The sequence below is a fragment of the Calonectris borealis genome, chromosome 1 (assembly GCF_964195595.1).
Source record: "Calonectris borealis chromosome 1, bCalBor7.hap1.2, whole genome shotgun sequence".
Classification (NCBI taxonomy): domain Eukaryota; kingdom Metazoa; phylum Chordata; class Aves; order Procellariiformes; family Procellariidae; genus Calonectris; species Calonectris borealis.
In genome coordinates, this window is record NC_134312.1 from 32,218,580 (window position 1) to 32,246,144 (window position 27,565).

General features: G+C 39.8%; 1 protein-coding gene across 1 annotated transcript; it reads right to left on the bottom strand.

The window, feature by feature from the left end:
* Window positions 1-16,186: 16,186 nt before the first annotated feature.
* LOC142083327 (arg8-vasotocin receptor-like) lies at window positions 16,187-18,385 on the bottom strand. Its single transcript, XM_075152623.1, has 2 exons — window positions 17,473-18,385; window positions 16,187-16,386 (listed from the first exon to the last, which is right to left on the bottom strand). The coding sequence occupies exons 1-2, from the start codon at window positions 18,383-18,385 to the stop codon at window positions 16,187-16,189; spliced, it is 1,113 nt and encodes a 370-aa protein (XP_075008724.1).
* Between the last annotated feature and the right edge of the window lie 9,180 nt (window positions 18,386-27,565).

Below are 27,565 nucleotides of genomic sequence, written 5' to 3' on the forward strand. Positions count from 1 at the left end.
ACTTAAAGTGGACACACATGTAATAGACTTGAAATCGCTAGAAAGTTTGCCACCTATTTTGGCTGTCCATTCACCCAGTTTCACCCTTTCCTCTCAGTCGAGTCTGCAATCCATAAAAGACATTTCTGCTTGGAATATGACCCACATCTGTGTCCACACAAATCCCAGTGAAGATTTCACATAACATTGGCAGTGAAACGAAGTATGCATCTTCCTGATAAGTGCGTAGATGAATTGAGAGAAGAGAGGAAGGAGACAGACTGAGAAAAGAGATCTGAAAGACAGGAGAGCTTTCTGGAGATGTTTTGCGCTTAACAGGTAAGATTCAGAGTAGGAATTAGAAGGAAGACAAGAATATGGTAAAAGTCAAAACCAAAGACAGACAAAAGAAGCTGATTGTAACCAGGTTGCCCTTAAGCTAATAAATAGAAGAAACTGTGGGTGGAAGGAACAAGGGAAAACAAGAAGCAGATCAGCCTTGTTCTCCTAAAGAAACATTAGCTGACTGAGGGGAAGGCCCCTGAGCTGGATACCACAGCCCTGCAGGTAGCCGTCAAGTAGTCTTCCCTTCCCAGCCTCACCAAGGAGGCACAATTAATACAGCATTAGCTGAAAGCAGACACCCTCGACTTTCTGGAGAACCCTACTGAAATCTCATCACCTCTGAACACTGCTCAACTATTACACAGTGACTGTGCTATGTCTTGACACCTATCATGGGGAAAAGATGTTCAATTCACATGGTTTAAATAAAATCAAGATCAAAGCTACACATAATTAATTGCCAGTCAGTGAGCTCAGGACCAATAGCACTCAGAATCATACCAGCAATACAACAGACACACCACAATACCAGACACTTTTAAAAATGTTAACGTATACATATACATTTCTAAACACGTCTCTATGACTAGTACTAAAAAGTTATACTCGCTCTGATACATACCAGCACCCAAACACGCTGGGGTGCACACACATCCCACGTGCCCTCACCCATGTGGGTTACATGCACCAGACTCTCCTGGGAGTGAAGGTTCCCCCGCTTGCACACCCCTCCCATTGCAGATGTGGGATGTTCCAAATCCCATGCTGCTCCCTACAGCCCCCTAATTCAAAGCCGGTGAGAGATCATCCTACAATGTCATATAAGCCCCAGGAGTGGGTCCCCGCTTGGTGCGCCCGACACTGTCACTCCAGCTGTTGGATGCAGGCTGCTCATGGCATCCAAAGGGGAAGACGTGCCATCAGGCAGAGAGGCAGAGCTTACGATGCTGGTGAGGCAGCTTCTGATAGTGTCAAACCAGATTTATATTAGTGCTCCATTCCCGCTCCAAGATCTCTGCCCACTGTTACAAATTTTCATGCTTATACTGCTCCTCAAGCTGACTCCTTTGTCTCAAAAGTCTCTTCATAATTCCCTGGTTCCTGTTTAATCTAACCAACAGTTATCCTCCTCTTTAGCATTGTCAGTTGGGCAGACACCCTCTCATACAGTTTGGGGTATCTTATTCGCACACCCCGTGTACACTCCCAATCCCATCCAACAGCAGTTGTTATTCAGGCCATCCTGCCAAGGGTGGGCTGTGCAGGCACCCCTGCAAGTGCTGCTGACCCAGCGCCTGAGCTGCCAGATCATGCTCAATGAGCATATGACAGCCTCATAATCACAATCATATCTGCTCTGAAGATGCCAGTAAAATCTCTGGGAAGATACTTCACGTTTCCTGTGGAACCTGAGCCCTGGATGCAGGCAAAGCAGTGCTCCACAACCTTAGTCCAAAAATCAGGGTACTGGGATCATCCCCAGCGTGCCTGGCTGAACCCTTCGTCACACGGATCCCCAGAGACATGACTCTGAGCAAAGAAGACAGAGCTACCAGCTAGGGCTGCAGGGTCACTTCCAGCAGCTGCCTCAAGCAATAAATGCAAAAGAAACCCACTGGTTTCTGCTTGCTTGTTGTTAAGATACATGCAAAGGTCAGTTGTCGAGTTCGTTGAGCTGTTTATTTCAAATACGTCAGAAAGCTATTTTATTACCAGACTTCATTGCAATCAGTCTTTGGTGCTTTATGTAGCAGGTACAATAGAAATACCATAAATAAATGGAGAGGTAGTTCAAAATGATTGTTGGTGCATTACTGTCAAAATAAGAAGTTCGAAAAGTTCCCTGAGTATTTTTTATCTGAAGAGTCCATAAAGTTATAATCTTCTTTTCGTTTCCTCAAAGTACTAGAAAAAGGAAATGGTTTAAAATGGCAAGGTCTTAACATATAAATCATCAACCCATTAATATTTAATGTTTAAATGAAATAAAGGTTTAAAATATTTATCACACTTCCTTTGTTCACAAATCTATCTCAAAGAAACAAGGACAAGGACAAGAAATAATCTGTCACTTGGTTGTCACAAGGATGTTAGCCATCCTACTCCATTTGTAAAAATCTAGCGTACTTGTCAGACAGTTAGTGAGAAATGAATCAGCTTCTAATGCTGTCTTCCCCACGCTAAATGAAAAAAAACATTCTGTCCATCTACCCTGTCATGACCTTTCTCACTGAACATTCAGTCTTATCCAAACAAGAAGGTCTTGCTGTCCAAAGCTCAGTTTTATCACCCACAGTATTAACTTTTTCCACTCAGGGCTTATGTGGACCCCTCAAGGTGCCATGCCTGCTAATCCCTTACCCATCTTGCTGTCATTTTGGACATTTTTGAGACCCCTTTTCAAAGAATTATATCCCTCCATGTGTGTGGAGCAGAGAAGTAACACAGGGTATCTTTAGATAACTATATTGGCCAGGTAACCTGTGTAGGCTGCCCGAATAGTTAATAGAAGAGTGATTTCTCTGGAGATGATCTCCAAACATTCAAGATAGGCTCCTGCTCTGATCTGCCCTCTGTCCTCCTCCAACTACACATGAAACCTCCCAGCTGGGACTCCTACTCCTACGCTGTCTCTGCCGCAGGGCAGGTGCACCCTTGCCAGCCTGATCCTCCAGCCATCCAGGCTGGGAAAGCGTTGGAGGGCAGCATGGTCACTTCTCTTATTTGCGGATACAAGGACACTAGTGTGGAGGCAGGAAGGGTGAGGACAGTATGGTGTCCTCCTCCCACTGCCACATTCAGATGTGGCTGGGCTCGTACCCGAATCAAAGAGTACAACCAAAATCAAACACTCCCAGGTTCAAGAGTAGAGCTGTGGCCTAAATTAGACGCTAGCTTCCAAAATACATACCAAGAGCGAGGCAGCATGAACTTGTTTGAGCCAGGTTCAAACAATCAGACACAAAAGGTGACTCCAGAGAGTTGAGTGATCATTTCCACTTTATTCACTAAACCTCTGTTCTAGCAGTGTGCTAGTGGCAGGTCAGCACTAATGATGAACTAGCTCTGAGAATGCATACAGACCAATCCTCCCATCCTGTTCAAATCCTTGCTGCCAAAAATTAGAAATAAACAGAAATAGCATAAATTGGAATCTGAGAACAACAACAACAACGAAGATCAATATGTCTCAAGGATCCATAAAAGGTTTTCCACTACATTGTCAGAACTTTGCAGTATTCCAAAAATACGTCACATAACTCTAGTTCAGATGCAAAAGTAAAGTTTAAGCCATGATGAAATCCAGAATACGAGACAACGTCTTGGCTATTTGTATATTGGCATAACTCAAGTACACTTGGAAAATATAATACACAAGTATTATGGTCTTAGAAAATTGACCATGAAAAATAGAATAAATAAGCTACCTTAAAATCCCCATCAGTAAGTCTTGCCTAATTACAAACACAAGGCTTTGAGCAAAAAATAGAATTGGTGAAGTTAATAATCTCTGCTAAACAAGCCCCTGATCAACCTGAAGTAATTAGACCTGTTTCGAGCAGGGGGTTGACTCCATCTCCTCCAGAGATCCTTTCTAACCTAAATAACTGTATGATTCTATGATACATTTTTCATTTAAAGTTAATCCCACTATAAATTAGTACAAATTCTCAATTTTTGATGGGCATGTTCTTTATAAAGGAACAGCGTCGAATGCAATACTTGAACAAATTTCTGGAGGAAATGATTGCATGTTGAAATGTAGGACTTACCTCTCAGTGAGGTGCCTTTTCAATGAACGACTCCTGTAGGATGCATTTCCTGTGGGAAGAATATCAGGTCATTTTCTTTATTATACTGTGAAGTACCCATACTGTGAAGTGCTAAAAATTGCCGGAACCCTCAGTTCATATTGCTGGTGTGCCACTTGGTATGACAAATCTCAAAACATAAAGGCATTATTTATACACGGAGGTATAAATAATCATGTTGCCTGGTTATTACCTCCCTGTTCATTTGCATCTGAGTCCAAGAAGTTTTAGCCCGTAATTCTTTTTCACATAATGCAGGTTTTAATAGCTGTTCAGAAGAACACTATACCTAGCAGAAATATACTTCAGCAGCTCAGTTGGCTGTAATACCATAAAGGACATACAAAACTGGTGTAGACATACGGTTAAAGAGAGGTTATCACGCTATCTATATTTGCTGAGTCCCCACTCATCTCCACGGTCATTTCAAGAGATGGTATGAGGGCTGAGCGGTGACTACCCAGACAGTGATCTCAGAGCATTCTTCCGAAATCTGTGGCATACTGTCCTTTCGTATTTGATAGCACATTGGGCCAACTATTCTCCCAGAGGCAGAGCTATTTAAATAATGCATATTTTTTGAGATAGGACATTGACAACGATATTAAATTGAGATAAATTCAAAATAGAGAGATTCTTCTAAATTATTGAAACAGAAAATTGAAAACAAATCATCTTGTTTCATTTTGCAGATGAATCCCTACTTACTTTTTCATAAATTGATAATCTTTAAATGAAAAACTGATCATTTTGACATTTTGCAATTTTTTTCTTATCCTTTTTTAGCTGAAACCTTTCACCCAACTTGAACCAAATTCTCTGATGGATTTGATTCTCTCGGACAAAACCAGCAGAGTCCTTGTCCATACACACCCTCCTCTGGAGTGTCAAATGAAGGATTCCCAGGAACTTCCATAAATTCCTTTATTATGATAGCTATAAACAATAATAAATCGAAATACTTTACAAACATTTCTCTGGCAATGTTAAAGGGAAGTTAAAAGCAATTCTTATCTCAAATCTGAGGAATAACCCAATATGGAGGATGGAAGACATCTGCTCTGGCCTCACAAACGCTTACTCAAGCCCACCCGTTTTCCTCAAGTAATCACATGCTTGAGCACAAATCTGCAGCAAACATTCAGTCCTGCTGCCGGTCTTGTTTGTACCCGTCATCCTGACTCCGTCTGCAGCCAAGCCCTAGAAACAGACGTTGCAGCCATCACTGGTTCTTTGCAAGTAGGACGCTACTTCCCAGCTCCACTGCCTGCCCGTCAGACGGCTCCCAGGCTTCCAGCAGCCTCTGCCCGGCGCCTCTGCCTCCACGGTGCCTCGTGCCTGAGCTGCCTCCTTCTTCCCGTTTGGAGCTCTCCTCGGCGGTTGAACTGGGGGGAATATCACTAGCAATCTACCACATTGTTACCAAAAGCAATCTAGCACATTCACAGCCAAATTCAGGGATAAAATTACTTTTCACAGTTCACTTTCTTCAAACAAAGATCAGAGACAAGCCCTCAATCTGTAATTGGATCCTTATTAGTTCGAGAAGCCTCTGTTCATTTAATTGACATTCAATAAGTATGGCATGCTTACTGAAAATAGGGATGATATATTGGCACTTTTATTTAACACCCAGTTACTTTGATGTAGGCTGGCTTGTTAGGGTATTAAAATTAGAACTGAGACAACCTTACAAGCTTCACACTTGCTGTAGTTCCCGTTTAAGAACGCTTTATAAAAGAATTATGTTGTTGCCATATGACAAATTTCTCAGAATAAGCCACCAACATGCTTTTCCAAATAGACATAGACAAAAATCATGGGATTTACAAGAAAGCTTGTATCTGAAGCTGTTAAGCTAGGTTGAACTTCTGAGGAAGTGCAGTCACTGGTGTCCTTGGTCTCATTTCTTTTTATTCTCCATGATCATTGTATTCCTGTCTTTAAAGCAAACTTTTAAGGCTCTCACTCCTTTCTTGCCTTCTCATTTCTTTCTTTTCTTACCCATTTCAGTCCCGTTATTTTCATATTCAGGAGAACAAACACAAGTAGCTCTAATAATGAGAATATAGAATAACTGATTTGTATTTAAAATTATACCTGTAATTAATGTCTGTTCTTCAATAAACAAGCTGTTCCTTTAAAGGCTTACGCTTCAAAGGCTGCTTTTTGCTAAGATTGCACATATCTTGGCCTCTTTCTTCAACTGCACAACTATGGGTATCTAAAATACACATTGTGTATCACACTGCATTGTGACTTGAAGATAGAGGAAACCTTCACAGTAGTATTTGTACCATGGGTAGCTGATGAAGGCAGAAAGAGATGCACTCTCATTTATTTGCAAGAGTGAATTCTCAGTGCAGTGTTGCTCTTTGGGAGTCATGCTTTGGTACCTGGGCTGAGACTGCTGAAGGACGGGGCAGGCTGGAAGCCTCTGTGTTCAACAGCTGATGTATACAGAGTGAAAATAAAACAAACTATGTTAGGAAAATATTCACACTTTCAGATTACTGTCCGATTGAAAAGGATTCACAACTTCTATCTTTGGTTGCCTGATAATGTTGTGTTTAGTCTTAAATAAGAAAGTGAATATTTTACAGAAGGAATAGTTGTTTTCTACCTGTTTATATAGCACTCAGTATAATAATCTTTAAAGGACTGTTTTAAAGGTCGTCTTCATAGCGTAGACAATAAGGGCATAATAAAGAGAATAACTGGTTTATATAATATTTTCTCCCTGTCTGACAAACAAATCAGTAAGGAACAGAAATCCACTTTTATATGGCCGCATACCCCTTCTTCCAGATATCACGCAGAGTGTGCCAGGGACCAGGGCAGCCCCTGAGGACACTTCACAACGCTTGTTCCAGACCTTGCATTACCTTGAATCCCGATGTCTTCAACCAGACCTAAGATTAGGAGCCCCAAAAAGTGGCAGGTTGTTGTCACCCACTAGATAGTCACTGGCTTTGACAGTAATTCAGTCATTACAACTTTAATTTCCAACAGAACACTCTCAAACTTCAGAAAAAAACCAAGGCTTGGTAAGAAAGAGGTGCCAGATTGTTCAAGCAGCAATCAATTTCAAACCGCAGACATTAAAAAAAAAAAAAACAGTCGTCATATAAGCAGCTCAAAATTTGAACTGTTCGTCTGCCAAGGAACAAACTGCAAACTTTAATAGTTATTACGTAATCTGTAGATGTTCTCAGGGGGTAGGAAAAAATTAGCACAAATGCTTCTGTAATTGTGTCATACAAATTGGCATTGTTCACTGACCCTCAAACCTATACTTTCATCTCTCTGTTACAATTTGCTATTCTGTAGCGTATGTACTGCACAAAGCTTGCTTGGTAACTGACTGTTTTCTACAGTCTATGCTTCCTTAAATGTATTTGCTTGGTATTGAGGCAGGCTGCAGATGTGCCACTCAATTACACAGCAACCAAACAACTGGCAGCACACATGAGCATGGGCTTAACGTTGCATAGCATGGAAATGGTTCATAAACATAGTTCTGTATGTGACACATTAAGGCGTTTGACAATATTGTTTTAAAGCCTATCTAGGGAGAAATAGCTTCATTTTCTCCACAGACCACAAAGGAAACCACAGGTTTTCACGTGAGGCAGCCTTTTGCCAAACCTCGCTTGATAGATGTGATAAACTTGTTGTTGATAGGGATGTTGTAGGATTGGGCAATAACAGCGTTTGCACTTTACTGGATTTTGAGTCTTGTAGTAAGTGGTCTAGTCCTAAATAGCCTACGACATGAAGAAGCTTTTTTAGTACCTTCTCCTCCAACTTGCCTTTATGTTAAATGCAGAATTTGTTTGTATGCCTGAAGGTGTATATGTACTTGGTTTCAAACTTTGGTTCAGATAAGATTTTTTTTGAACCAGGACAGTTTTCTGATTTATTTTGTCTGTCACATGTGATACATTAAGCACTTTCACCCGTTGGTGATCATTCAAATTCTGAGCATGCAGCACGCCTTGGGGAGCACAATGAAGTGTAAAAGTTTGTGCCACTAATGAACACTCATCTAAATAATTTGCATTACCTTTTACACCAGAGGGATGAGGCATTTTGAAATAACTTGAATTAATAAAGCTAATTTATTAATTTTTAGTGTTCTGGGGCATTCTGTGAAGAGTAGAATTTAAAGAAGCAGACTTTAAAAGAATTTTCAGAGTAGAATTTGAAGAAGTATTTCCATTCCTATTTTCCCATTCTCATTATTACAAGGTAGATCATCATTTGATAACAATGTGAAATTATACAATGCTAAAATATTAACTTTGAAGGTTATGCATATTGTGACATTTTCTAGCTACATAGCATACTCACAATATATTTTCATAATGTTCAGTGTTAACAGAAATGTTGACATTTCTAGGAAAAATAATACCATTTGCACGATTTCTTTCTCTTACAGATGCAGGAGGCTGATGAACAATTTGAATGCAGTTCAGTTCTGAGATTTTTATCTGAATCAACTCTACATTTCCCTCCAGGACACAAATGCATGTTTAAACTTGTAATTGGTTGATTTCTTAACCTGAAGGCAGAGAAAATATTTCAGCTTTGGAGAGCACTATATAAAAAAGACAGAGTATTATGCAGTTACAAATTTATGCAGTTTGTAACAAATCACAAGATTAAATTTTAACATATAAACACGTCTATTTCTGACATGGATGTATTTATTACAAAATGAGGGACTTGACTTACCTTAGAAATTGATTTATACCACAGTATTCGACAGCATTCTAAGCATAGTCCTTTTGTGTCTCCAGATCTTTTACAGATAATGCACATAAAATACTGTATTTCTTTTGATCAAACTCTTTATCAATGAATTAATTCTCTCTTACAGCCTCGGTACAGCTTAAAATTCAATAGGATTAGCCTAATTTTACATTTATGATATTCCTCTCATCTTTTTTGATTTATAGAAAAGAATCTTTACTAAAGAAAAACCTGAACCTACTGAATTAATACATGCCAGGTATTCAGTCAGTCTGGTTCCTCCATTTCAGTGACTGAAAATGAATTTTTATAGTGTCCCTGGGTAATTAAAAACAAAATTCAACACTTTGCAGCTTAGAGACAGTCCTTGCTTAAATTGCAAGTAAGATGAGCTTAACTGTCTCATTCTCAGCAGAACAAAACCTCTACCACAGGGTAACCTCCTTCTCTTGCAGAATCATTAGGGAGTTTCTACCAAAAGTATCAGACTAAGGTGACATTGTGGGGAAAAGGAGTCAAAAGATAAAGACGCTTATACATCTATACGTTTATTATGTTGCAGAGATGCAACCACATGTCATCTCCTCCTTTTAGTCCCATGGAATAATGAAGAGGTGGATGTGGGGGGAGTGTTGGGCTCCCGAAATAGCCAGTGGCACCCTGGTAGGATTTGCCTGCACAGTCATCTGTACGCACTACGTACGGATGTCAACTTCCCACGCACTAGTTGCTTGCTTCATTTTGTTCATCCCCAGTTGGATATTCAGTGCACTGTTTCGTCACAAAAAAAGCACAAGTAGTAGCTAAGGATATGCCTGTGCTAGTGCCTCCAATATGGATATCACCTGAGATACTTCTTGATCACTTTGCCTGTTTGTGTGCGTATGTCCATGGGCAGACAGCCTTGTTAATAATACATGTGGTCCAGTTCTGATCATCTGTTGTCATCACTGTTAGCAATCTAAATAAACACAATATGCTTTAGCCATTTAGTATGCACCTTTAGTGCATGTGCACTTTTAGTGCCCTCTGAGGGAGCTTTTATATGACGTCTTACTCCTATTTGATCTTCCACATCCTCACCAGGGAGACTTTGCCAGGGAAATTTCCCAAAGACTGTGTATATGCTGGGCATGCTCCATCCAGGATCCGCAGGAGCAGCAGCAGAGCAGCCCTATGGCAGCTCCATGTCATTAACTAGTGTATTAAGTACAAGCATACTGACATTCAGGCACTTCTGGAGCTCTAAGTGTTTGACTTTCCATCGTATCATTCCGTTAATACTGTCTACATGTAAGTGTCATACAATCCACTAATACTCCTCTGTGTGAATGGAAACACAAATCAAGCCCAAATGCTACAGTGGAGTTTTTAATCTCTTCTTTCACAGAAAACGCATTAAACTCCAAGATACCCAGGTGCTGAGGAGAAAATAAGGATTTATTTTGTGAGATTTTGCTCACATATTTTTTGTGAACAGATAGTTACAGCTGAACACATACCATCTCAGAACGTGAGATTGCATCAGTCTTGTCAACAGAGGATCAGCAATATGAATCACATCGCCAGCAGACTGGAATTTGTATTAAATGTATCAATTAGCAGTGTGTTCACATCATGACTGTGCTTGCCAGAAGGCTTGTATTCTCTATGATGAAATATAGTTTTTCCCATCAGTAAGTCAAAAGTTGGATCCTCTCAGCATTAAATCATTTGAGGCCAGACATCTATTAACACATTTAGAGACATGGGCAAACATTTCCAATATACTGTGATAGCTAGCAGATAATTTATTCCTAGTATCTCTTCAAAGGTGGTGATATAGATAATAACTGAACTCAAGAATAAGTTAAGGAATACAGGTCCAGCATCTTAAAGCAACAATTTTGGTTTAAGATATACACGAGTAAACGTATAGACATGAAACAAATTTTTAATGTTTTGTGCGAAAATTCATCTTTGAGTAGCTTCATGGAATTCGATGCATCTGTGATTGAAATCATGCCTTTCATATTATTTCAGCTTCAGAACTGGTCTACATATGTTGCACTGTGCCAAGTTTATTTTTTGTTTTAAAACTTACTGTAGGTTATATGCTGATTTCATTTAAATGATGATGATGATGATGATGATGACGACGACAATAATATCAAGTCTTTCTTGTATCTGGTTTTCATATCTGTTACTGCATCAATTCTCTTGAAAAGTGGTTACTGGGATGTACAGTGATGTCTGTCTCTAGTTGTATCCAACTCCCCAGCCGTAATTTCCATAGATTTTCAAGGTCAAATGTTTTTGTTTGGTATTTTTTCAAACTTCTTTCCCAGATGATATTGAAATGTTTCCTCCACAAGGTCGTACTGATTCCTGTGTTGTTAACTCAGAATTCAGGACATTTGTTGTTAAAATTTGATAATATACAAGTTTAACAACTTTTGGTAAGTATACTGAAATGGATGCAAGAAACATAAATCCACAATTCTGAAGGTCTTTCAGAGTGTCAGTTGTGATATAAAAATGCATTTGATGAATACAATAGCACTTGACTATGTTTGCACTACATCTCTAGGGCAACATTTGGATGGAAATTCAAGAAGCCTTTGGTTAAAGTTTCATTACCACCAAAGTTCATTATGGAGCTAGTTGATAGAATAGCTAGTTAAATTAGTTGTTATGACCTACTGGTGGAAAGCATATGCTTTGGTCTGCTGCATTGGCAAGAAAAGGAAGCAAGAGGGAGTGGGTATGGCCTACGTAGTTTCACTCAAAGCCTATTCTTTCTTTCATTCCTGAAAAAGTGAAGTGCAAAGTAATGGAAATTTTACAGAGGGCTTGTAAAGATGACCAGAATTTGCCTTCTTAATGACATGACCATCAGAAAGTCCTCAAGTGGCAATAGCAGAAGCATCATATAAGCCCATGAAAAAGACACAGGTTCTATCCTTTTGTTTCAGAGAGGCAAAGTGAAGACAACCTGGGGTACCTCTGCAAGAGATTTGGGCAGGTAGAGTTTGGGAACTGTTTTGCAGATCATGAGGCTCTACCTGGGACCATAAGAGCATAGAGAGGCCTAGGGATGGCACACATGAGGACTGAAGAGGTGGGTTTTGGGATGGCAGTTGGAGTTTTGATGTGGTAACATAAATTACATCAGGTTTTATTTCTGATTTCCTAACCGTGCGATTTCCTTTCAATTCAAATCTATATGGATCAGCTAATACAGTAGTAAATAAATTATTTGTGACTGCCTTACTGTAATACAATTCCCATTTGAATTGTTTTCCCTTGCAATTCTGTTTTGCTGCACGTATGAATCATCTGGTTCACAATCATGGATGTTTCCTGTAGATACCCAGGGCATTCAGGGCCAAATCCCTACCTTGTGAAGACAACAGCAAGTGGCTTGCTTGGTTTGGGTTGGTTTTTTTTGTTTCTTTTAGGAATCCAACCCAAATTGGTTTTGACTGAAAGAACTGAGTAGCTGGATCACCTTGCTTTGCCTTTGTCTGCTCATGATACTCTTCAGCCAAGAACAGCTAACGTTCGCAAGGTCTTGAGGATACTTTTATCCTGGCCATGTGTTTGGGAACTAGACAATACAGCCATGTCTGCCTCACAAAATAAACCCTGCCAGTTCCAGCTTGGGTCTCCACATTACACTGCCAGTCTTCCCCCAACAACACAGAGACAGGAGCAGTTTATCTGACCCGATAACCCGTTACCATTGTCAGAACTAAGTGATCAAAGTGGAATGGGCAGGACATTAGCTTGGCACCATCTTTACAATTTGTCAGTATCATTTTATTGAAAGATTAAAGAGAAGAATTATCACCCGACACCTCTGGCTTCAGTATTCACCATTTACAAGTATCTGAACTGGGACTGGCTACGAAAATACAGCAGCAGTTCTGTAGAATAACAGAATTATCAAAATATACTGTAAAGAATGTAAAACACGTTAGGATTTTCCTTTCATTCTACTAGTTTGGTTTTTTTTTTTTCTGTAATAAATATATACAGACTTGATAGATTACATTGTCTTTGATTCTTCTTATCTGTACTGCAAAACATAAACCAGTAATTTTTAAGAAAGAATGTAATTCCTTTCACTGAACTGTGCCTTTCCCAAGTGGTAACAAAACCCTGGAAATTAAAAAGAACACCCAGATAACCAGAAACTCCACTGCAGTGCCAGTATCAACAACATAGCCACTCACTTCAAGAGTGTGAACTTGTACACTATGTATTTTTCTGCTCAGAAATGATTTGTGTGAGAAAACAGAACCTAGGAATTGATGAGGAAGGCTTTCATCTGATAATTGGATTTTTTCATTTGCACGTGCTTCCACAGTGCCTCCAGGGACTTGTATGTTCAAGTTTCCGATTCTCCCATATGGATTAAACACCCTGGCCAGACTACAGTGATGTCTCACAGTCATCCCTCTTAATGAGACACTGCAATGCCTATTGGAAATCTAAGTGACAGTGAATTGGAAAAGATACAGTCCAGCTGAAGAATCAAAATAGAGAGGAAAACAAGGGTACAAGATGTTCAAACTACAACTCCCAAGAAAACGGATGGCCAAATTTACAAAGAGAAAAATTTCATTGTATTTTTGAATGTCTTTTTCTTTAAGAAATAAGAAAAGTCCTGTAAAGGACACTTTATTAGAAAAAAAAAAGAATTATCAAAATTAATTGAGTGTGTTTGTCAGGGGTCAGTGCTGTCCATGGGGCAGGCAGGGCAGGCCATGCCGGATAATGACTTACAGCTGGAAAATGCAGCCCAATCCACTTTGCTAGGGAAAAAAGCAGGAATACCTGCATTCAAATACCTCCCCAGGGACTGAAACTAAAAGTGTCCATAGCCTGTAGTTTGACACTGTAGCACAGTAACGTTTATTTTTCTTCTTAACAGCAGGACTGATCTCAGGGGAAAGAAAATGAAAAAATCAGAAGGAAAGCACTTGAGAGACGAAAATATCATTGCTTTGAAAATTACAGACAGTGAGCATTCATTATTGAGCTTAAGAAGTTCTGGCATTTCATTCATTACATGATCAAAATATCTGAAATACGGGCAGCTAATATTGCTCTCAGACTTTCACAGAACACATTGAGCTACTGTTATTTGAGAAATCAAGCTCTACCAAATTATTTATAGAGACAGTAACAAATATATGAGCAATACAGAAATGTAAGTAGTAGAAGTTACACTTTTTAAATATCAGAGGCCAGATCAGGTGGTGTAAAATGGCACAGCTCCACTGCGGCCTCTGAGCAGCACCGTGACTTATGTCAGTTCTGGACCTGGATGACTATTTGCATGCAATCTGAATGCCTGTTTTCCTTGCAAACGTATACCTTTTGAGGCTTTCAGTGCGTTTTGCTGCAAATCCAGCAGTACAGTGACACAGGTAATGCCTTGAAGCGTTTCTATTTACAGTTCCCTTCAACACTGCATATTTTACTATGTAACTAACTGTAATCAAAGGAAGTAGAAAAACAACAAAAAAATCACCATTAACCATTGGATTAAGTCATAAGGGAGAACCTAACTGAGAGCTAATTTGACTGAAAGTCTTAGAAAGTTAGTGGCTGAATACAACAAATATCTTATCAATAGTATGGATTGCACCTTGGATGTTCATACTCCAGATAAGGACACTGTCACTTGAGTTACAGAATTGCTCTAACTGGGAGCATGTTGTGGGGTAGAATTAACAACTATTAATTAAAGTGAGGGGAAAAAAAACCCAGAGGAAGAAAAAAGTATCAATCGCAATTATAAGAGACTTCATACAGACTCTTCCCATTCCTGTGTGGTTCTGGTACCATCTTCATCCACCTTCTTCCTCTTCCTACTTGCTGGAGATCTGTTCTTCTTGCCAGCTGGACTGGGACGCTAGCTTTTCCCATCATAAAAAACAGCAACATTGGTTCGTACCCCTATCTGGTCTAACTATACAAGGAACAGAAATGATGGAATATTCAGTCATATCAGCACACATTAACCTGAAGCATAACTATTCATTGTACAGCAGCACTTCTCACAATTCAATCAGTATTAAGTTTAAATGAGTATTTCTTTGAGTACAGTTTAGACTATTAAAAAACCCCACTTTTACAGTTTTTCCATTGAAATTTGAGTTTGCTGGCACTCATAAAAATGAAATGTGAATAGCATTGATGAAACATAATATAATGTAGGCAGATGATATGCAAGTATCACCAAGAATCTCTGTGAATGCAGGTCTATTCTCACCTGAAAGAGCCTTGCTGATATTCCTTCCATACTCCTCAGATTAGACTGCAGACACTGAAAGGGGAATAAATAGCTACCTGCATAAAACACCCACGAACTAGCAAGCAAATGGCATTCTGAGATAAAGATATGCAGATTTTTTTTTTACCACAAAGGGGAAATAATTGAATTTGAGCCTGAAGGGGTTCTAAGCACACTCTGTCAATAAACTGCATGCCAGAAAAAATAGGTCTGAATACCAAATGACAGTTTGCATTCCTAGCACCCATTTTTATTTAAAGTATGTATACGTGTGTGTATGTGTGGGGAGTTTCAGTTAACTGCTTGCACATCAGGGAGTGCATGGAAGACCAAATCCCATGGTGTGAAGCCACAAACCTGGACTGCTACTATGCTGCTGACCCTCTGCAATCCACAATGGCATTTGAAACTGAAGTAGGTGTTCAGTGTCACAAGGACACCGAATTCTTTTTTTGAAAAATGATATTAAGCTGCTAGGCATTTTATAAAAGTGTATAAGGAGTTAATTTAAAACAGGTATTAATAATAGCTGGCAATGGATTTTTCTGACTTTCTGTGCCTTCTCAAGATTTGTCAAACCGTCCCCCAATCACACCAGGATGATGAACAATTCATGGTTCAATCTGAACATGTATTCAAGTCTAATTATGTCAGATTCCTTTCCAATTATGTTTCAATTTGTTGGACCAGTTAGTTGTAAAATTTTACTACTTAGAAATCCAGAACCACAGAAGAGAAAGGAGACAAAATATCTAAGGTACTTTTATGTATCTTTGTCAGTCTTTACACGAATTCACTCTGATAACACAGTGGTGATGGAAGTACTGAGTCAGGCTTGCACAACGCAGAAACTTCCTGTATATGCGTCAGAACTGCAGAGAAATGTATTTATGCAACAAAAGACACTTTTCCAGCTTCCTTATCCACTAAACAAGGGACAGTGGTAAAATATCAATATGTCTTTTGCGAACATAGCAAATGTAACAAAACAACAAAAAGCATTCGACACTTATGCAGAAGTACTGTTTTCCTCAGGGTCTCTGTCTACGAGGTGAATGCTCCCCGTGATCACCGATTCCTCCTGAGCCGAGATGTTCTCCAGCTGCTTATTTGTGCAATATGGAATGTGGCCACAAAAATACATGTAAATCCATGGGTTGGTGCAACTATTTAAATTGCCAAGGAGCATGATAATGGTGAATGCCGAACCTGGAATGAAATAGTTAAAGCAGTAACAGAGTAAATAAAGCACTCATACAAATAAGTAACATTTTCACAGTCTGCTGCTTTCTGGTGTACCTGCTCATATGTTAAAGTTAATCTAACAGTAGGAAATTCCCATTTATTCCATGCAATTTTTAATTGCTGAAGGTACAAAGCAGTGTATTGTATGCATTTCAGAGCTAAATAGTTCCATTTAGCTCTTTTTTGATGTAGCTGCATTAAATTTAAAAGCAATTGCTGACCTCCTATACAGATATTGATAAATACATATATAGATATTGCTATATGTACAGTAAGCCTCAAATTTAAACTGACAGAAAGAACTCTTAAAACAAAGATCAGAAGTTTTTTTTTCATCAGACAGAGCTATTACCTTTTTTTTTCTCCTTTGGTTTATATCTTCGAGTTTAGAATAGGTGAACTTAAATAAAGTCACATACAGAGTCTGCCTTTCACAAAGAGGCAACAGTATAAGTTCGACAAGATTAATCTTGTTTACAACATGGTGTTCTTTGATATCTCTCTTGGGCTTGCTTTTTTTTGCTTTACAAACAGCTGTTTCACAACTTTCAATTGTTTCATAGTGTACTACAGAGATTTCATCAGTATGATTTCAATATTAAAAAAAAAAAAATCAGATGTCTTATAACATCACTGTTCTATCCAGTAAATAAGAAATCTTTATTTTATTACTTTGAATAGCTAATTACTCCTTTTCACCTCAAGAACCCAAAATACTGCTGCTATAATATCTAAAACCTCTGAAAGTCTGAACCCTTCCTGGAGCAAATGATACTTTTCCCTGTTCTGTTTATTAATCTTCAAATCATTAATCACTCAAAACATAGACACACACACAAAATATACACTCATATGACGTTTTGATCACAGAACACATGAAGTTGTCTGTACCTAATTAAATATAGTAGATAATCAGTCCAGGACTTTCTTTTTAATCGTACTCAAATGATCACATGTAACTTTTACACAAAAGCAAAGTGCAAATATAAAGCAATATAGCAATGTGCTAGCCTGCTATGCAGTTACAGATGAGGATGGAGAGTATCTTACCTTCAGTCACGACACTGGGGAACCACACAGACCACAGCTGTGCAATGAAGAAAGGTGACCAACAGAGAACATACGCAACAACTGTCACCACTGTCATTTTTACAGTCTTGATCATAGCCTTTGAAATACAGTTCACACTGCTTGCTCGGGATGGCAGGACTTGCTTCTGATTTGTCACTTCATATTCATTCTGCTTTTTCACATATATATTTCTTTTGATTATTTTGCAAATCTTAACCTGACACGTGATAAGGATGGCTGAGGGAATGAAGAATATAACTACAAAAATCCATGTCACATATGCCCTTGGGCCCCATGGCTGAATAAATTCACCCCAACATTCAAAGATACCTGGAGATATTTCAGTCTTAGAAAAGATAAATACCTGTGGTAGGCTAAGAATCAGTGATATAGACCAGCTGGTGCAAATGGGGATGTTCCAGAGAGCTCTCTTCTTTTGGAAAGTGACCACAGGGTAGCAAACTGCTTGATATCTGTCCACTGTCATGACCACTATCATGTAAGTAGAGGCAAACATGCCCAGCAATTGTAGATACTTGATAATTCTGCACAAGAAATCTGGCCCTATGAAAACATCTGTAATATCCCATATGAGTTGAGGCAGCACTTGAAAAAAGGCTACCACTAAGTCAGCGATGCTGAGGTGAAGCATGAATACGTACATCCTAGAGAGCTTCTGTCTTCTTCGCCACAGCACCAGTATGAGAATAAAATTGCCCACAGACGCTGTCAGAAATATGACCCCCAGTACAGCAATCTCTACTTGAGCTAATTGCTCATCTCTTTCTGGTCTCCCAACAGGATCTGACTGATTTGTCAAACTCAGGAATCTGTGATGAGGACTCTCGGTCTGATGTGTGTTATCCTGCATAGGAAATGAAAAATTCTTCATAGTGCACAGAAGCTACTTACAGTAGCTGCTACTTGCGACTCAGGTTGACAGCTGTGACGTACTGGCTAGCAAACAAACCAGCCCGGGTTCAGGTTTCGGTCTATCTTCAAGCAAATCTCCTCCTGCTTGTGCAAACTAAGGCAGTGGGACCTGGATCTTGATAAAATTCTGCCTCTTGCTGGCGTGCAAGAAGGCTTTATATAGGCTCCCAGCAGAGCCTTATGTAACTGCAGAGCCCTCGGGTAGGCTGCAGGGACCGCAGCCAATGGCAGACCGAGCCACACAATTGGGGGAAATATATAAATAAAAGGCAAACTTCAGAGGCTCAACGTAATTCAATTACTCACTTCAGTCAAAGCCCGAACTTGTAAATAGCTGTGGCCAAAATCATACTTAAATGATCTTACTCGGGAGAGTTCTTGCAGACATTTTTTTACGCAAACCAGAAGTGCATGCTTCGGCTGAAGCGGGAGGAATGTTTATACGCAGACGGAAAGTTGGGCCCCTGAGCTCAGGCGCATCGTAACTGCAATTCTCTAGGCTCCTGGGGCACGACCACATCCTAAATGCAGCAGAGACAAAGAAATGCATTTTTCCACAGCTTTTTTTTTTTTCTTCTCTTTTTTTGGAGTCACCTGATTCTGAAAAAAAAAAGAAAAATATTTTAACTGCCCTAAAAATAATCTTTTTATTTCAAGACGGGGTCAAGACTTAGAGGTTTTTTCTCAGCAAAATGAAAAATAACACATGTGAAATAAATTACTTTTAATGGGACTGTGAGTCTATTGAGAATTTAACAGAAAAATAAGTGAAAATTCGGTGGGAAATCCAGCTGAGGAAAAAGTCTCTACAATGAAACAATTTCCAAGGGTCTCCATTCTACTATAGTGCTAAAGGCTGGCAGGTCATTTTTCAGTACCTAATCCTTTTTATTTTTGTGGAGTAAGTTGTATCATGACCACAAGAATTTCATTGTTCTTCGATCTTCCAGTATGACTTTTGCATATTGTTAGTGGCAGATAAGAAGAGCAATTTTGATTTAATTTTATTTTTTCTCCCTCAGTCTGTCCTCTTAATCACAAAAGATGGATTTAATGAAATGAATTAATTTAATAAGAAAGATAACATATATTTGTATGCAATCTTCTCTGAAGCTAGAGCACCACTATCCTTCTGGTTACAGTCAGGAGACTGGTAATTTGAAGTCTTTCTGAAGAGGAAACCGATAAGGTTAAAAGTATGTCCACGCTGCATGTATAGTACATAATACTGCACCTACACCGATTAATCACTGTGATCATAACTATGTTATAAAACCAGCTGAGGAATCTCACAAACAGACTACCAGCTCTCTGGCACTAAATGTTTTCATGTATCAATAGACAGGGGAAGGGCAAAATTCATGAACAGGATGCTGAGAGAGACTACAATGGTTTATAAAAACAGCGTGATCTCTTTTCTCTCCCTCTTTCCCCCTTCCATCCCACCATGGGACTGATGTTAATATCTCAAGCAAGGGTAAGACTATGCGAACAGACAAGCTGAACAACCTCAGGAAACTTTGCCACCGACAGCAGCTGTAAGTATCCATAATCCAGATTTGGCTGAACACTGCTGCAGCTGCCTGAGTCTACAACAGCGTTTCTCTATGACCATGTTGCAAAGAGTATGAATCACAACAACTTAATCTAATATACCTGGTAATTTTTTCCTAAATGGAAGCCTATTTGTAGGAAACTTGGATTCCTGAGGTTGTTTCCTTTTAGTTTTCGCCCCAGTTTAGAATCTATCCCAATTAGTGGGAAACAGCATGGCAAGACCGTAAGGGAACAAATGGTTTTGCCTTTACCCTCACCCTCCCTTCACCCAGCAACTTCCAGAAGAATAGCTGAATTGGCCACAGGCCACGAATCCCTGGCAGTTCTGCTGATGGCAAACACTGCGCTGCAGAGCAGGCTGGCTGATCTCCAGTTCTGCCTTCAGATGGAGACGAAATTTCAGGTGTGTGCTCCAAAATCATTTACTTTGACCATCCTCATGCCGTGAGTTAAAAAAAAAGCCAGGTGGGGTCTTTATTCTTCTAGCAGGATACTGGGTAGCCATCTACGTCTAGGCAGAGCTAGGACTGAGCGGGTTGAAACAGGAACATGCTGAATAGAAAATAGAAAATAGAAAAAGCCCAGGGTCAGACACGGAAGATAAATTTACATTTCATGATCTGAAAGATGATCTGAAAGAATTATATGCAAAAAGACCAGAATATGCAACACAAGTCACTTCTGGGATACTATTGGAAGACTAGCCAGAATATAATACCAGAAGCATATATTTGTATGATTTGCACAATGCATAATGTATGGGTAGACATCTATTTCAGGCAAATGTGTTTTATCACCTACACCTAGAATAGTTCAACAAGATCCCTGGGAACAGGCAACTCATCCTAGGCGTACACACGTACACAGCACACACTGCCTGGGCAGCAGCCACGCTATAATAGGTGTCAGACCCAGCATGTGGACATAGGTTAAAGGGCAAGCACACTGTGCAACAAGTAGCCTTTGCCATCTTTGCAAAAAGGGAGGTTGCCCTTCTTGTACAAGTTGTCCTAGCAATGTAAGGCTCTACTCTGTCTTCCATATAATCAGTTCAATATATGTTAATGGTTTTATAACTTTATAATTGAGCCCTTTCCATCTTTTTCATCCATGTTAGCAGACATTCAGGACAATATTATATTAAAATTGAATATCCACTCTGGGAATATAACTTGCTGAGAAAAGAAAAACAGGATGACAGATGAAAATGTTTAAGTAGTCTTAGCTGTTCTTTTACTCCAATAGTGTCCTTCTCCTGTTGCCCAGCTTTGCTTCATTCCAAACCATATCTGTCCAAGTTAAATTCCTTTCCTAAATTATTTACTTTTAGTAGTGTGGGAAGGCACATTTTAATTAACTTCTGCTGAATTTCTCAGTGTAGGCTTTCATCTAATGTTTGTTGATTAGCTAGTAGGGAGGGATTCAGCACACGGATTAAGACTTAAATTTAGGTGTCTGCTCAGAATTACGGAATCACACAGCTGCTCAAAGCAGGGACAACACTGAATTCAGGCCAGTTTACTTAGAGTTTGTCCAGTCAGGTCTTGAAAACCTCCAAAAATAGAGACCCCACAACCTCCCTGGGTAACCAGCTACAAACGCTTAATTATTTACATTCTGGAAAAGCTTCCTTATGTGCCTCCAGATCCTCCCCTGATACTGACCACCGTCTCTCGTTCTTCTGCCGTGATCTCAGTAAGAGCCTGGCTCGGACCTGTTGCCAGCCTCCCCAGAGGAACCGGGGGGCACTGCCTGAAGATGTCCCTCTGAAGCTGTCTCTCCTCCAGGCTGAAGAAGCTGTATTGGGAGCCTTGCGGAAGACGTATTCGAGGAGTTAGTGATCTTGAACAGGACACGTCTGCTCTACTGGGCTTTGTACTTAAAGCCTGTGCTGTGCACTGGTGAATGGTAGATGACGTCCCAGCCTGTCAGCAGAAGATATATGACTGTTTGCTACACAAAATAAAAGGCTGAATAGCGTGGGAGGGAGGAGGAACCCCTCCACAGATGGCATCTGTGCAGCATGCCGGGGGAAGATCCATCTGGTGTCTGTCCGATGCTGCACAAAAGTGGGGTTCCCAGCATTGGAAGGGACCTAAGATTTCCTCGCTATCTATATTCCTGGTTTTACCCTATCGTATGAAAACAGCTATTTTACCACACCCTTTATTGTTCCACCCCCCTGGTGCAGAGCACAAGCCCAGCTCACTCAGCCTCCCCCGACAGGTTATGTCTTCCAGCCCTCCGACATCTTCACAGCCCTATGCTGAGGTCACTCAAGCTCATCACACCTTTCCTGCGCAGGGGCTCCACAGCCGGAGGCAGTACTACAGACCTGGTATAACAAGTGCTGAATAGAGGGGAATAACCACTTCCCTCTTCCTATGGATTACATGTGCACTGTGTGTCCCAAATTCCACCATATCCAAAGGAAATCAAGGCTTCAATTCAGTGCCTAAATGTAGGTACCGAGTACTGTTCGAGTTGCCTTAGGGTATACTGGGATGGCCCAAGACTCATTTAGCATAGGTTCTACCCTATCGTTGTGTTAGGATTGTGGAACAATTTAACTTTCTAAAATCTTTCCATGTAGCTTCCTCAGTGTATTATTTTTCATATATATGTTGGAAGATGAGATATTGCCTAGTTTGTTGTTATTGTTGCAATTTACGAAATTCCAACATTATCCAAATAATAATTCCTTCATCCTGCCTCTGGCATCTGACACTTTAAATCTGTGATACTGTCAAGTAATCCATCTGAATTTACTGAGGCTATACAAGATGTAAATCAGGTAAGCATTTTTTCTGTACCTGTAGCTGGGTAAGGTACAGAAGGTACTGGTTTTAAGTCACTTTGTTGTTCAAGGAGAGATTTTCAAAGCTAGGATTTAGGCAAATCAGCCACAATTTCTCCTGTGGCAAAAATATTGACTATACTAGCCTGAGTACCTTAAACATAGAATCACAGAATCATAGAAATATTAGTTGGAAGGGACATCTTCCAACTAGTCTTCCTCCAGAGCCTAACTGCCTATTGAAGTGGAACTATCACCACCACCAGATCAGGTCAGACACAGCTTTGTCCACGTGGGTCTTGAAATCCTTCAAGTATAGAAACTCCACCTCTCTGGGCAGCCTGTTCCAGTGCTCTTGGTGAAGAATTACTTCCTAATGCTGCTTCAGAACCTCCCACAGTGGCCCTTGTCCCCTATTAGATGACCTGCCACCTCAGTGGCAAATTCAGAAGAATTTGGTTCCATTAACTCAGTAGCTGCCCTTGAATTACTTATAGGTTGGTATTAGATTACTCCTTAACCAAATCTTTGCCAGACTAAACAATCTTTGTCTTCCAAAAACTGCATGAATTACAGTGCATTGCAGATGCTTTTTGCCAAGCCAGCAAGAAATACATGCTGAAGCAGAAATATGTGCATTTTAGTGTTAAAAACCTCCCACCAATTTCTAAAAGCCAGCAACTGTTTCATCTTATGACAGACATTATTTATTAAATACAACTTGTGAAGATAATAGGTTTGCACTCTTTTACTTTGGAATGCTTAAACAAGTTCTAAAAAATTCATATTTAAGAAAAGATCAAGTGGAAAATACTGCCGTCTGCTTTTGATTTAAGAAACCCAGGACTGCCTCTTTTCTCTGTGAGATTCTGTAGATCTGAAGAGCTAGTAGATTATTGCTACTGCACTTGTCAAGTCATGAAAACCAATTAATTAAGAAAAGCAATTTTTTGCACGGTTGGCTACATCTCTAGAGGATTTTAGAGAAATCAAAAACAATTTCCTTAGTGCTGATGTGATTCTATTTCTTTTCAAAATTAAAACGTAAAAACCAGCTACCATAGACCTTATAGGGCGGAAAGGACTAGAGTGTGCAGTAAAAGATTCAGTTATCAAGAAGACGGTAGAAAGTATTTACTTCTTAATATATCTTTATAGAAAACATTTACTTAGTAGTATATTCTAGGATAGATAAAAAGAGTTAACATAGTATTGCATTGAAATTGCCCTAGTGATAGAGAATACATTCGAGGAGATGTATTAAGTAATGTAAATACATACCAGTAGCATGAAATGTAACAGGAACTCTTTTTGGAAGTAGTGTCATGGCTAGCAAATGGATTCTTTTCATAGAGGAGATCAGTGAAAGTTACACATGAGTACTATTCAAGGATTTAGCCTGTAGCATGGATGCATTCACAGCAAGGTAGATTCATATTTTTCAGTATTAAAATATTGCTTATTTCCAGAATGTGGCGGATAAACTACTTCACTGTAAATCATCTTTACTGGACTAAAATTATGTACACCTTTTTGCTGCTGTACTGGTATAACCTCCTACAGTTCTGGTTTCTTAAAAAAAAAAATCCCACCACTAATTCAATAGTTGTTATATTAACGTACAAGGTTCTTTGGACCAGGCTTAATGATTCATTCCAGCCCTGGAAAGCTACTAGAGAGGGTCTATGGAACTAAAGCAGCCTCAAATGCAACAGCTAAAGCCAATGTGCCAACTAAAGATAGAGAAAAATGTATTGCAGACAGCATATATACAATCATGCAATGTAGGCAGCTACTAATGTTGTTGTCACGATACGAGAAGACACAAAATGATGAATAGTGTCAATAACTCCATTCCTCAGAAAGAGTTAAGCTCTGATTTGGACAAAAACCCTTTTGGGCAGGAAGGAGAACATTTACGGAAGCCAAAAGACTATCAGAAAATGTCCGGACAACCCCAAACCTCATCAATTTCCAGTCCAGACACTTTACAAACTACCCTTCTCAAATTAACATTATAATGAACACGGGACAACGTCCTGTCCAGCTAACCCTGTTTATATACACCAAAAGTGGAAATGAAACCCTTCAAAGCAGATCTCACTCTTAGTGGTGCACATACCCATGTTCTCTGTGTGTGTGCATGTGTATGTGTGTACAAAAGCTGCTCCCCTACACACACATAGACCACAGACACACAGACACACGACCTGGATGCCTTTCACTTTCTGTGAAACTATGTTCACTTCCCAGATGAGTAGGTTAACTGTGTCTTTAAAGGAAGGGGAAGTTACTTAAGAAGCTACGTAACAACAAATCCAGCTTTATATCCTTAAAATGTAGGACTGCAACACATCAAACTACTATAATTGCTGTTAGGCAATATTTTGGAACAAGACTCTCCTAAATTAAGTGCATCCCTCAGCAGGAATTAGCCACAGGCATTAAAGCCAGAGAAAAAACAACGGGTGTGAGCCCCCTGTGCCTCGTAACTAGGCATGTCGCAGGTACTCATCATAAAACAGTACCACCAACTACGTACATTACCACGCGCCTCTTTTTAATCCCTAAGGAGATTATGTCTGAAAGAACAACTTTTTAACCTGTTTCAGTAAAAGCTTTCTTAATCACCAGTGCTGACCTCATCCTTCGGGCATGTTTCAGATTTCAGAGACGTTACTGACCGCAGCGACTGAGAGTCCCACTCGGCCCAAAGCCTGGAACTGGTTTGCTTAATTCATGTACTTGAATTATGGTTGTAGCATTATCTTCCACAGCTTGTAAATCATTCTCTAAATAACATCTTTTTCCCATTGCTGCTGTAACATTTTGTGCAACTTTAACAGAGAGTGTTTACCTGTACAATACTGAGCTTTTACTGGTACTTCTACAACTTTCATCAGGCTACTTTAACTTGAGATAGGAATAAATCATTATAAATCAGGTACGTAGGCTGCTGCCAAAAGGTATCCTTTTCATTTGCAGCATTCCAGACAGTCTGGATTCTCTATTAGGACACTAAATGGCCTGCCAGCTCACCTGCCACCAGGGCCGTGGAAAACAACTGACACATAAGGAGCCTCACCGAGGCTGGTCAGAGCAAAGAAAAATGGAGAAATAATGTGTAACTTCAGGAGAAGGAACTATGATGGACTGTTTTCGAAGAAGAATGACAAAGTACTTTTTCCACAGATGAGAAGTTATAAACAGAGTTTTTTAATAAAGGGAAAAACGCTAAGATGGAACCTAGTATAATATCTCAAGGTCTGCTGCAAAGGTCAGACATATTTCAATGTTTTAATTAAAAGACAAAGTAAAGAGCAATGACTCAACTTCTCCGATGATACGGAATAAGCAATTGCAAACAACGAGGACAGTGAATTAATTTCAGTGAACCTAAAGAGGCTGCGTTTTGACCTCCTTCCATTTATGCCAAGAACTTCGGCGCTTGCACAATCATACTCTCAACAGCCGCTGCAGTAACAAAATTCACATCTATCAGTTCATGAACGCTGAACGACAACAGAATGACTGTTAAAATAATCACAGGAGGCCGAAAAGCAATTGTAATATGACCTCTAGCATGAGTCCGAGTTTCACATTCTAAGTAATCAACTGCATTATTCATAATTACTAAATTATTTGATTAGTATTGTTATTAGCAGCCAGATTTCTAGAATGCACAAAAGTGCTGATCGAGGCCAGCGGCCATTGACCATGAGCTGTGGAGGCACAGGAAATCAAGGCTAGCTGTGTAAAGGACCTCAGGTACCAATTCCCCGAGCAGATTCCAGAACGCTGATCTAGGGATCCAGAACCGTGATTTAGGGATCCAAGCTCCTTTACATTTTGTGGGAAGCAGGAAACTGCTTGGATTTAGCAAAGCAGGAAAAGGAACAGAGATGGGGCATGACTAAAGCCCAGATCCAGTTTCTAATCTAGAGTCTTAACTCCAAACAAGAGCCAAGTCCCTTACCCATTCAAAATGCAGAGCCTCTAAAGGCACCTTACAACCATTCCCTCAAGGAACAGGCTGGGTCTTGTCCAGTTCTTTCAAAGGGGTGAGAAAATGGGGATCCCTGGGCAGGGAGAGGAGGAACAGCAGGAACAGAAGGGAAGAGGAACAGAGAGAAGGTCATTGACAATATCTAGTATAACACTATTCTGAATAGAATATTTGCCCAAGTGATGAAAGAAAATAGGTTCAGTGCTATTTTCGTCCTGAGAAGGTTTAAATACACATTTCTGACTCCCTAAGAGAATTTCCTGTTCGCCAATTTATTGGCAAGGCAGAATGGAAAATGCTTTCTCCTCTTTTTGAAACTAGGTGACTATGCAGAAAAGAATGGAAGATTCATGCAACCAAGAAGCAACCCTGGAAAAAGGGACATAATGTTGTATCTTTGTGACTAAAGCACTCCTATGGGAAGGGGAACGCCACAGTGTGGTGTTTGGTCCTATATACGCATTTTACACCAAAAGCTATTGCATAATGAGAATAACCTGAGCAGAACCTATGGCCATCCTTGTAGATGGTTTCCTAACCATGAGGCAGAAAAGTCGTGTTTACTCTTGCACTTACCCTTCTGGTCCCGTACCCTTATTTTTCTCATTTGGAACAATCCCAACAGGAAAGACACCATGGGAATAATTTGGGTCTTTCTGATTATAGTTCATAAGGCTGCCCACGCTGCCCAACGCGGCACTGAAGATAGCCAGGCTGGCTTGGAGTTTGCGCGGCCACAGTGGCAGCACAGAGAGGGAAAGATCAGGTGGGATTTAGTG

Coding starts and splice junctions, on each gene's coding strand:
- LOC142083327 (XM_075152623.1), bottom strand. CDS start 18,385: ATGAAGAATTTTTCATTTCCTATGCAGGATAACACACATCAGACCGAG. Junction 16,387..17,472: donor CCCCAGTGTCGTGACTGAAG/GTAAGATACTCT, acceptor ATTTCATTCCAG/GTTCGGCATTCACCATTATC.